The 12,215-nt window shown below is 39.5% G+C and overlaps 1 protein-coding gene and 1 pseudogene across 1 annotated transcript in view; both read right to left on the bottom strand.

Annotated features, from left to right (window-relative positions):
* Positions 1-698: 698 nt before the first annotated feature.
* On the bottom strand, positions 699-899 carry LOC144508806 (U2 spliceosomal RNA; annotated as a pseudogene).
* A 1,703-nt stretch (positions 900-2,602) lies between these two features.
* nsfl1c (NSFL1 (p97) cofactor (p47)) overlaps positions 2,603-12,215 on the bottom strand; it is a 30,654-nt gene continuing 21,041 nt past the window's right edge. Inside the window, exons 9-10 of the mRNA XM_078236516.1 lie at positions 5,515-5,679; positions 2,603-3,229 (exon numbers count right to left, since the gene is read on the bottom strand). Coding sequence (XP_078092642.1) covers positions 3,067-3,229; positions 5,515-5,679 — 328 coding nt within the window. The 3' untranslated portion in view covers positions 2,603-3,066. The remainder of the gene's footprint in view (positions 3,230-5,514; positions 5,680-12,215) is intronic.

Here is a 12,215-nt window from a genome sequence, read left to right as displayed (position 1 = left end):
TCCAGCCCCAGCGCCCCCAACTGATCATAAAAGACCTGGAGGGTACTGCTGGACACTACATGCTCCTTCCCCAGGGCTGCCCAGCCTCAAATATAATAATAGTAGAGAGGCAGACAGTCAGGTTGGAGGACTCCCTGGACCTGTTGATGGCCAACTTGGCCAAGTCCAGGAGCAGGCTTGCAAGAAAATCCTCCTCCCTCCCTAACCCCCTTTGCACTAAGTGAGTTGATGTATATACACGAGTTCTGCTTCATTACTTTTGAGGTATTAAGGGTTAGTTATGCAACAATTTCCCTTCGACTAAATAAAATGAACAGCATGACTGAGCAGAGCTAATATGGGCACATTCACTAGGATTTAAAGTTGCCTTTTAGGAATCTTCCTTGAGGTGCATGGCCCGATAATCATTACCAAATGTTTCAACACACAGCTCATCGTTGCTATTCTTGAAGCTATTGAATTAGCTGTCAGGTTTGCTTACAAAACAGTAATTATATCTGAATGAATTGCTTTTAAAAATGTAAATTAGTTTAGGACTTCCTGTGTGATCAGGCACTATATATATTCAAGTTTCTTTTTTTAAAATACTTTTCCAATTCAATCAAATCAAATCCAATTCAGAGTCTCAACAAGTTGAGACATTTCAGATCCAGGCTGACAGGACAGGGCAAGTGACCAAACCACCCTGTCCTGGGCCCGATCTACATGAGCCAAGCTGATTGGAGAAGGGGGAGGTTCCTCCTCCAAGACTTGGGCTCATTTGCATCTTAGCCTAAAGGCCGAGATGCCGCTTTTAAAAATTGCTTCATATGAAACCTCAATGCAACCCAATGACCTCAACCAAGTGCAGCATCCTCTCCATACTACACTTGATCTTAGCCAAAAGGCCGAGAAGCGATTCAGAAGGGTAACTTTTCAAATAGTAAAAATCAGGAAAACAAATCAGAAATGAAACAAAGTTACTCTGTTGAGGTATTGCCTACAGTACCTGTAACAAACAGTTGCTAATTAGCTACATTTATAAACTTTGCAGCTCCAGAATGGATAAAAAAATCATTGAAATAGTTTCAGCTTTGGGCACAAATGGTAAAATAAGCATAACTTGCACATTCAATAGTACTGTTTTCCGGTGAAGTTATGGTTTAAGTTTTGCCTTCACATAGTCACAAATGTAAACGCTATGAACCAGTGCAAGTCAGGGTAGTTCTGTATCTTTAAAACTATTTGATATATTTTTTAAAGTACTGCAATAAATGGGTTTATCACAAAAAATAAGAATTTTTAAATAAATGTCCAATCCTCCATCTGAGTGATCAGATTTTAAATCCCTACAAACGTCTAAAAAAACTATACTGAATATTTTACTAGTTTCATTGGTGCACACTCATCAGTCTTAGTATTTTTTTTAAATGTAAAAACCTTAAACACATACACTTAGGTCTATGGGCTTTAAAAATCTCAATTTGAAGAGCTGTCTCAAATAGTTGCAAATGGGCGTAATTAGCAAAAAGAACCTCACCATCTTCTTACTTCAATCTGGGGCTCTGGTTAATTTTAATGGGAACGGGCCAATCTGGAAAAACATGTAAATCAAAAAATTCCCTGAACTTTTCCAATAACTTGGCTGACTTTGCCTATTTAGCACTGGTAATACAAGTACAAACCAGCAGAAACTCTATCCCTTTGAAAATTAAAATTAAACTCTCTGCCAAAATCTTCAACTACCTCAGCGACACCAATTCTTCCCGAATTCCTTTAAAGTCCCACTATGAAGTGCATCTCCATTCTGTGCTGTCCTGCTTTGTGATACCACTCTACAAATACCTTGGGTATTACCAAGTGTTATAATTTGTAAATTGTTACTGTTGTGCGCATCAAAATAAAGTAGGACTCTTTTAGCCAACACACACACTGCTTAATACAACAGATCACAGTAAATGATGTTTTTGTTCTCTAATCAGAAATGGACAGATGCAGTAAAGATTGCCATACATGCTTCAGAGATCAAGGCACTTTTCAACAATAAAGCAATAACACCAAACTGTGGAACATGCAGACAAATCTCACATCCTCCAAAATCTCAGTTGTGTTGGAGGGAGCTTTAGACAGTGTAAAACTGATACTTTGGTCACCTATTCTGTTCACAATTCCACTCAAGATGTTTAAGATTATGAAGGGTTACTTGGTTATTCAATTGACCTTTAGAGAGAAGGCAAACATTTATGATAAAGAGGCAATGAGAAAGAAAATTCTTTGGAATGTGACTGGAATATAAAACAGATTAAAATAGCATTCCCGGTTATTTTTAAAAGGGAGTTTTGAAAAAAATTACAATGGTACTGGGAATCTAAAAGCAAAGTGGAATGTGACACATGGAGAAAGACAAAGAATCTTGATGAGACAAGTAGCTGGTTTCTCTGGTATGAGCTAATTATAGATACAGGAGAACAAGGAGAAGCTTTCTAACTATTTGCTGATATTGAATTCCTAGTAACTTTGATGGACAATAGGCAATGTTCTAAAAAAAAACACTTTTGGAAACTGTTCCACCATGCAGCAAAGAAAGTCATTATCCAGGCTGAAAATAAAACTCACAGTAACACTCTGCTCAGATTATTCATTTGATGCAGTAATGTACAAAATGAACAATGCTGGGTACATGGCCCATCTCACAACATAGAATGTTTTAAGTTTGAAATTAATTTTAGAATGCAATTCAATCAAGCTACAGTCCCATCCCCAGTACAACAGCAGTCACAAGAAAATAGAAGTTAGTAGGATTGCATCAACTTATATTTGTGGATTGGAACTTTAATGTATAATATTTTCACTTAAAAATCGCAAAAAAAATTACAAATCAGAATACGCAATTAAGGTTTATATCACAAAGTCACGCTTAAAGCTGTGTAACTGAATGCTCACATGTTATTACTTGAATAACTCTCTAAGGGTGAACAGTTTCATTTAAAAGCAGTTTCTTCAATTTATCACAACCAGTGAGTTAAACTAACAAAGTCCGAACAGTTCAAATACTCCACAAACATGAGGTTTGATGGAGCGGTGCATTCATTTCAGCCTCTGTACTATTACAGCATTCAGCAGATTGGCATCTTTCAGGGTCTCATTCTCGTTTGTCAGCTCTTTACTAGGGAAAGTGGTCATCAGCACAAAAGAAGTATATGCCAGAGCTGGTCGGGCATCAATAATAAAATGTCGAATATCCTCAACACTGTAGAAGAAAAAAAAAGTTACTTTTCCTCAAAAATGTTCAAAACAAATTCCAGGTTTTCTGCACAGATTGAATTCCTTAAAATTTTTAAAAAGAGAGGATGCGAGAATGATCAACCTCTTCCTGATATAGTTTATGATACTGTCAATAAGTCCAAAATTTGGTCTAAATCAGGCACTTGTTTCTTTTCCAATGGATTTGCTCACTTGATGGCTCAATGAGTTTAATCCAAGGAGTGACTGACTTACTTAGACAAAAATCAGGATTTATACATTGTTAGCTGATTTCAAATAAAGTGGCAGGAGAAGTTGGTTTCTTCTGACTGTTTTCCAGTGTCTACTGCTGGAAAAGTGGAGTTCTTTGGTTGTTGGGTGAGGATATTGATAAGAGTTCAGTTCGAATACCTTTGCAGAATGGTTGAATTGGCTGCAAATATTCATTCTCTAACACTCAAGACATAAAGAATGATCAACTGGGGAGGTATTGGAAAACAGTGTCAGGTGCAAGCACACAATCTAAGCTGACGCTACAGTGCACTATTGCACGTGCTAAATTGTTCAGGTAAAGTTATTTTGTGAGATACTAAAATGAGGGAATTATTCCAGTGCTTTTAAGCGGAAGCTAAAAACTCCATTAGTGTACTCACAGTAGATATCACGGGAACAAGGTTTGCTCATAATTTACCTCATGGGAATATGGAAAATTTGAGAGCTGTTGCTTGTACAAATGGCTGTCATGAAAGAGTCGCTGTATTTCAAAACAACTTCGATTTATATAGCACCCATAGCATAATAAGACATCAAGGTACTTCACAAAAGCATTATAAAACAAAAGATGACACCAAGTCATGTTAGGAGATATTAAGGCAGGTGACTAAAAGCTTGTTCAAAGAATTTGTTTTTAAAAGGGCGTTTTAAAGGAGGAAAGCGAGATGGAGGGGCAGAAGGGTTCAAGGAAGGGATTCTGGAATTCAGGGCCTAGACAACTAAAGGTGTGATTACCAATTAGGAATGCTTGAGATGCCAGAATTAGAGAAGTGCAGACATCTGAGGATTGTAGAATGGAAGAGTTTACAGTGGGGCCAGGACATGGAGCAATTTGAAAACAAGAATAAAAATTTTAAAGTGAGTATTTTAAAACTTGGATTAAGATCCAGAGAAATAAATGCATTACTGTCATGTTTAGAAACTCAGTTGTGATTCTTTCATTGGAAACCAAACATGAAAAGCCAACCTCTTGAGAATACTTCGTACAGTATTTTACAATTAGTTTTGGTCAATTACCTTTCCAATTCTCAAATGATATTTAGCAAAGGGGAAGGGACAGTTGCTGAAAGTTCAACCCAATAATAGGCCAAAGAGTTATACTGTTTTGCTGAAGCTTGGGAAATGCATGGACTGGGCACATAGACTAAAATGGCCAAAAGTACAATATATTTTCTGAGATGTGTTAGCTAGCTCAGATGCTGATAGGTGTTCCATACCAGCCTCAGACCTCAAGGGACAGAGCAGAAAACATATTGTGGTGTATTCTGAATTGACCTCAGGAGGGAATGATCAAATGATATCCTTGGTGAAATAGCTCAACATTCATGCCTAGATTCACACTAAATTATATGCCTGAAATGAGGTACTGAAAGACGTACCTTGAACTTCAGTAAAAATGAATTGAAGCGACACTGTGCCACAGTAGTTAGCACTGCTGCCTCACGGTGCCAGGGACTTGGGTTCAATCCCAGCCTTGGGTGACTGTGTGGAGTTTGCACATTTTTTCCGTGTCTGTGTGGGTTTCCTCCCACAGTCCAAAGACGTTCAGGTTAGGTTGATTGGACACACTAAATTGTCCCTTCGCGTCTAAAGATGTATAGGTTCGGGGAATTAGCGGGAAAAATGTGGTTACAGGGATAGGGCCCGAGTAAGATGCTCTGTTGGAAAGCTCGTGCAGTCTCGATGGGCTGAATGGCCTCCTTCTGCACTGTAGGGATTCTAGTATTTTATGAAAAGTCATCACCTTTGAGAAACTGGAGAAATACGACATTTTCTTTCACATTTTATCATTATTGCAAGGATTTCTATGCGGCATGGAAGCCAGATCAGTGTAAACATTTTTATAGCACTCGAGCTATAATGCAGCAGCTATTGCCGGGACATGGGAAACAAAACAAAATGTCCAACATTGCATAGCTGGGTGACTTTGCACACACAGGCCACTAAGACAATTAGCGATGTCAATTCTCTTCTGAAAATAGGGAATGAGCTTGAAAATGCTGTATATCATTATCTTACCTATGCGTGTGATTAAACTTCTGAACGAGGCGTCCTCCATCCGCAAGCCGTATCTGGATACTAGTGGTGGGCTGTAGTTCATTTACATTAACAGAAGAACTTGCCTTTGCTTCATTTTCTGCTTGTTGTGCTGGAGAGGTTGTACTGACTAGCTGGGGTGTGGCACTATGAAATAAAAAAAAGGGTCTGTTTCCCCAAATTGTTCTCAAGGTCCTTTAACAACTCAAACACCAATACAGTGAGCAGAAAAGGTAAGGGTGTGCGGAGTGAACAAAATCAACTGCAAATGCATGTGATCCAAAATATGAAACAACCTTATATGGTTCAAAAGTTTAATCTCAAACAAGGTCAGATTGTAGTCCCCTAACATTAACAAATAGCAGCAGTTACTGGCAGGAAAGCAAGAAAAGGCATGTTTTAATGACTAGGTTTAATCTCTTACAGTTATACATATAAACAGACAGGCATGAAGACAAAGTGATTCAACACATCAGGGAGCCCCATCACTGGTAGAGAATATCTTTCCCAACAAATTCTGATTGGAAATATATAGTACATCTGGAGTGAAAATAGCTGCAAGTATGCAACAAAGCATTAAAGTGAAAAGGGAAGGGCATTGTATGCAGAGAGAAGATAAATCAATTCAAAACAGAAAATTCAGGGGAATTTTTACCAACCCATTATAAACTGAGATTTTCCAAAGAAGAATCTGAGGCGATAAACATCATGTAACGCATGACTGGCTTCCAGGAAAGGCACTTTTATTTGGTAATAGTAAGTGACGCATAACAACAACAGAAAAAGTAGCATTGCAGCGGTTTAAGGTGGCAGCTCACCACCACCTTCTGAAGGGCAACTAGGGATGGGCATTAAACACTGGTGTAGCCAGTGACGCCCACATCATGTAAAATGATTTTTTTTAAAATAAATCCACGGTGACATAAACCATGACATAATTAAATTTAACATGATTTGGGATAAAGCAATCCTCAGACGAGAACGAGTAGTACTGGTGCATTTTGTTGAGCAAATCAACTTCAGAGTGATTACAAGAAGCATCACACACAACCGTCGGGGGAAAAAAAATACAAGGTCCACTAAAACGTCTTGTGTCTTATAAATTTATACCAGAATTTGAAACTTTGATGAAACAGAAATACAAATTTTGAACCGAAATATATATATTAATTCATTGGGATGTGGGTGGGCATCAGTTATTGCCCATCTCAGGTCATTTCAGAAGGCATTTTTAAGAGTCAACCATGTTTTAGATGTGGAGCCACATGTAGGGCAGACAGCAGATTTCCTTCCTTAAAAGGACTTTAGTGAACCAGATGCGTTCAAGTTTTTTTTTACTGGATTCAAATTTCACCATCACCGTGGTCAGATTCTAACCCAGGTCTCCAGAGCATTACCCTGGGTCTCTGGATTACTAGTCCAGTTACAATACCACTGCAACATTGCCTCCCTTGGTAAGGCACAAATGAAACATCCAATCAATGGAAGTAATGTAGAGAGGGGCCAAGAAGCCGATTCAAAACATTATGCTACATGGAAAGCTTAAAAAGATTCCTTTGCCAATTTAAAAGAAGACAAATGCAAAGCGACCTCATACATTTGACTGAACAGAAAAGGTTAAGTCAAATCAAAGGCAGTATTTCAAGTCATATGAAGACTGCAGGTGAAGGAGATATTGGACTGGGGTGGGCACAGTAAGAAGTCTCACAACACCAGATTAAAGTCCAACAGGTTTATTTGGAATCACGAGCTTTCGGCGTGCTGCTCCTTTATCAGGCGAGTGGTACATATATGGATCGCAATAGATGGGATACTATTAACACTCACCTGGTGAAGGAGCAGCGCTCCGAAAGCTCGTGATTCCAAATAAACTTGTTGAATTTTAACCTGGTGTTGTGAGACTTCTTTCTGAGATATATGTACAAACTGTTAAATGGTGATTTAGGACTTAAGGAAGCATTTCCCCACATAGTTCAACTAACGACTGCAATGGTCTTTTATCAGTAGAGTTCTGGAGGCAAAGACTCCAGAATCATTTAATCAGCAAGTTAGATGCAGTGACTTTTTTTGGGTGGCTTTGGGGGGGGGAAACGAGCGCAAGTCAAAAGGCTTCTCTTGTCTTGAACTACAGAACAGAAACGCCTGCCGTGCAAATGAGTGGGTGCAATCAAAAGAGAAAAAAAAAGATTCTTCCCTGCTCTGTCTCGTCTCTCTCTACTACTCATTTACCTAGATCCTCACTGTCTTATTTCATGACAACACAGAGGATATTATTCCATTAATACTTCACATGCAATCTTCCCTCTAACCAGCTTTACGTTTAATCTTCCCTGTTAACCAGTTTTACTTTTCTACGCACTGGAAAAGTAAAACTGGTTAGCAGGGAAGATTAAATGTAAAGCTGGTTAGCAGGGAAGATTGCATGTGAAGTATTAATAGAATAATATCCTCTGTGTTGTCATGAAATAAATCTATTGCGATCAGTATATCACCTGGGGTAAGGACAACAGTGCAGTAGGTAGAAGAATAAAATAGATAAATTCTTTGGCCCAAGATGAACACAAGCAAATCTCCAAGACAGGAAGGTGCGCAAGGAATACAAAAGTGTAAAGATGGCATAGAACAGGACCATGTTATAGGGACATGTTCTGAGGTACATATACTGATCGCAATAGATGGGATACTATTAACACAAAAACTATTTGAGTCCAAAGAGGCTCCAAAAGGAAGTTGTTGCTGCAAAAGCTGGTACTGAGTTAACAATAGAGACACTGATCAGCTGCACTTCCTGTGGGAGCCATGTGGAAACAACTCATTTCGGCAGGATGAGAAAAAGGGAGGCAAGCAGTGACAACAATTTGGCAATTCATAAATAGATGGAAGCAGATCGATGACAGTCTAGGATGGGAGCTTCAGGGGAAGTGATAAGCAATTTAGATAAAGATATTTGAGATTTGTATAAAGATAAATGAACATTAGAGATTCAGGAAATGAGCTCCAGATAGAAGGGCTGAGACAGTTCAAGACTTTGCCATCAACATTGGTAAAAGCACAAGAGTTCAGAGTAAGAATGGACTGTTCCAGAAACGAACAAGCCCAAAGCAGATCAGAGATAAGAATGGGGCACAATTATGAAGAAATTAATAGACAAAGATTTTAAATATAAATGTGTTGAGGGTCAGTAAACAAATATAGATCAGCAAGGATAGGGAAGAATAATCAAAGCAGAATACAAGTGGCTAGATTTAGTTTCTAAAGCGGAAAGAATAGGAAATCAGCAAGGAGAGCACTCAAATAGTTAAGTCTTGGGAAGGTGAGGGCTGATTTAAAGGTTGCAGTAATCTAAATGATTTGAGGAAAATGTAACTGGTTTGATTAGTAAGTTTGCGGACGATAGAAAGTTTGGTGGAATTGGGGATAGCGATGAGGACCATCAGAGAATACAGCAGGATTATAGAACAGTTGGAGACTTGGGCGGAGAGATGGCAAATGGAATTTAATCTGGACAAATGTGAGGTAATGCATTTTGGAAGATCTAATACAGATGGGAAATAAGCAGTAAATGGCAGAACCCTTAAGAGTATTGATTGGCAGAAGGATTTGGGTGTACATGTACACAGGTCACTGAAAGTGGCAACGCAGGTGGAGAAGGTAGTCAAGAAGGCATACAGCATGCTTGCCTTCATTGGCTGGGACATTGAGCTTAAAAATTGACAAGTCTTGTTGCAGCTTTATAGAACTTTAGTTAGGCCGCCTTTGGAATATAGTGTTCAATTCTGGTCGCCACACTACCAGAAGGATGTGGAGGCTTTGGAGTGGGTGCAGAAAAAATTTAGTCGGATGTTACCTGGTTTGGAGAGTATTAGCTATAAGGAGAGGTTGGAGAAACTTGGTTTGTTCTCACAGGAACGACGGAGGTCGAGGGGTGACCTGATAAAAGTCTACAAGATTATGAGTGGCATGGACAGAGTGAATAGTCAGAAGCTTTTTCCCCAGGGTGGAAGAGTCAATTACTAGGAGGCATTGGTTTAAGGTGCGAGGGGCAAGGTTTAAAAGATGTACTCGGCAATTTATTTATTTTTTTTACACAGAGGGTGGTGGGTGCCTGGAACTCGCTGCCAGGGGAGGTAGTGGAAGTAGATACGATAGTAACTTTTAAGGGGCATCTTGACAAATACGGTGAATAGGATGGGAATAGAGTGATATGGTCCCCGGGAGAGTAGGGGGTTTTAGTTCAGTCGGACAGCATGGTCGGTACAGGCTTGGAGGGCTGAAGGGCCTGTTCTTGTGCTGTAATTTTCTTTGTTCTTTGTAATGTAGGGCTAGAGGTAGTTGGGTGGTGCTATGGAAACTCAAGTAGCATTGGTGAGGATAGAATGCAATTTTAATTTTGAGCAAGATTGAAAGATATAAGCAGCAGACCAGGTTCAGACTATGCAACTGGTCAGAGTGTAGAGGAAAGAATCCATGAGAGCAGAAGGGGGGGGGGGGAGGAATGAAAGTATTGCCAATGCTAGCTTGTAAAAGTAAACTTACTTATGATTATTTCTCAATATAATTTAGCCACATTTATATACAGTTGATAATACATAATACCAACTGTGAGGGGACAAAGATCTCACTGTATAGTTTTATAAAATATAAATAGATATCCTCACGGCTATTTCAATATTAAGAACCGGACAAAGATCTTTTAAAATGGCTGAATCTATGCCTGTATGTGACCCTCGAACAAAAGGGGCTGCCTGGCAGTTTCGAAGAAATGTGCACCTTATTTTCCCTGAAGAAACACCAATGACCCCCTTGTGGGTTGCAAAGACCAAATTCAAAGAACTGTACAAAGGTAATCTGCATTTCATAACCCAGCTTGACCAACCACAGTCTACTCATCTGCGAGGGCAAAGGGTCCCACGACTATCCTTTCAATTCTCAATGGTTGGGGCATTTAAGAATCTTGAGGACCCAGATGAGGAATACACATTAAAGACAATGTGGAGAGGCGAGTATCATGGGACATGGATCTCTTGCTTGTGAAACAAGTAATATTGCCTTGTGGAACCGCAAGCTCAGTCTGCCATTTTACCATCTAACCAGCAACATCGCAGAAAAGGGAGTCCGCCCACGTTGAATGCCTGGCCTCATCTACACTGTTTCTACTGGAAGTTTGTACCATCACCTGCAAGACCCGCTGCATGCCTCTCTCATCGTGTGAAGTCAACACCACAGGAAAATTGAATTATACAGCATCAGTTTTCAACCTGCTGACCTCAGTAAATGAATATCTCATTGGACTTTTATTTTAGACTCTGGAACCCTTATGAGGCACCATTTATTTCTCTGTGGTCTCTGCGCTATTTTCTTTGTCCCTCCTTTGCTGTATGAAAGAAGGGGGCAATGTTGCAACCACCCACCTTGCCGGTCCCCATTCATAACACAACCAATAAACAATGGTACAAAAGAACAGTTTCATTACCATAATAGAGCACTGCCAGTCACAGCATTAGAGCACTGTCAGTGTCCTTTTGTATACAAGCTTACCCCTCCCAACCCCACAAAAGGGAAACTGCCAAGAAACTTAAAAGAAATGCAACAGCCTGATAACAAAACAGATTATTTCTTTTTGCTGTAAGTGGCATTTTGTATGGAATTATTATTATTTTTGTATAAACTGGCAAACCATCAAATGTAGCGGAGAAATTGGATTTGGAAAATGTTTTTGATTTTATGGGCACTGCAATATGATGACTGCTGCTGACTACAGAAACACAAGTGATCCACGTATGATATGTCAATCAAACAATATTCCCTCTAAGCTGTAGGGGTGCAAGACGGACCAGCAATTGGGAATATGCCACAAAGGAAACAAACAGAAATGATTCTTTCAAGATCTGTGCATGCATGGTCGCACATCATTCTTAAGGGGATCATGGAGTGCAACAAGTTGGCCAAGCACAAAAAAAACAGAAGTCAGAGCGAAAATTGGGAGCAATGCTTCCTTTGTTAATCTTCCTGTGAAAACTAGTTTTATTCTCACTTATGTTTCTAACAGTGGAAAGTAGCCCTTGTCAAAGTTTGAGCAGATTTCACAACTCTCAAAAGATGGCACAACAGAACTGTAGTGATGTTAAAACATTATACTGTAGATTTTCAATCCTTAGTGTATCCACTGTGGCTACATTTCCCAAAATGGTACAATGAAATAAAAAGTAAATTTGCAACCTAATTGCTGCTCAATGTACAAAACACATCAAGGATTGTTTGATATTCTCATTGTTCTTCTAGTTATTCTGCTAGTTCTGTACTAGCTATTGCTGGTTCAGTAACACGAGGGTAAGTCACATCCTGACTCCACAAAGTCTGTCCACTATCTACAAGGCACAAGTCAAGAGTGTAAATGGAATACTCTCCACTTGCCTGTATGAATGCAGCTCCAACAACACTCAAGGAGCTTGATACCATCCAAGACAAAGCAGCCCACTTGATTGGCACTCTATCCACCACCTTAAACATTCATTCCCACCACTCCTGGCGTTCAGTGGCCGCAGTGTGTACCGTAGAATTCCTACAGTGTAGGAGGCCTCCATTTGGCCCTTCGAGCCTGCACCAACAATCGCACTTAGGCCCTATCCCCGTAACACCATGTATTTACCCTGCTAGTCACCCTGACACTAAGGGGCAATTTA

Source organism: Mustelus asterias, chromosome 20, assembly GCF_964213995.1.
Source record: "Mustelus asterias chromosome 20, sMusAst1.hap1.1, whole genome shotgun sequence".
In the NCBI taxonomy this organism is placed as follows: domain Eukaryota; kingdom Metazoa; phylum Chordata; class Chondrichthyes; order Carcharhiniformes; family Triakidae; genus Mustelus; species Mustelus asterias.
Note: the sequence above shows the minus strand (reverse complement) of the source record. Positions and strands in the feature narration are given on the sequence as shown.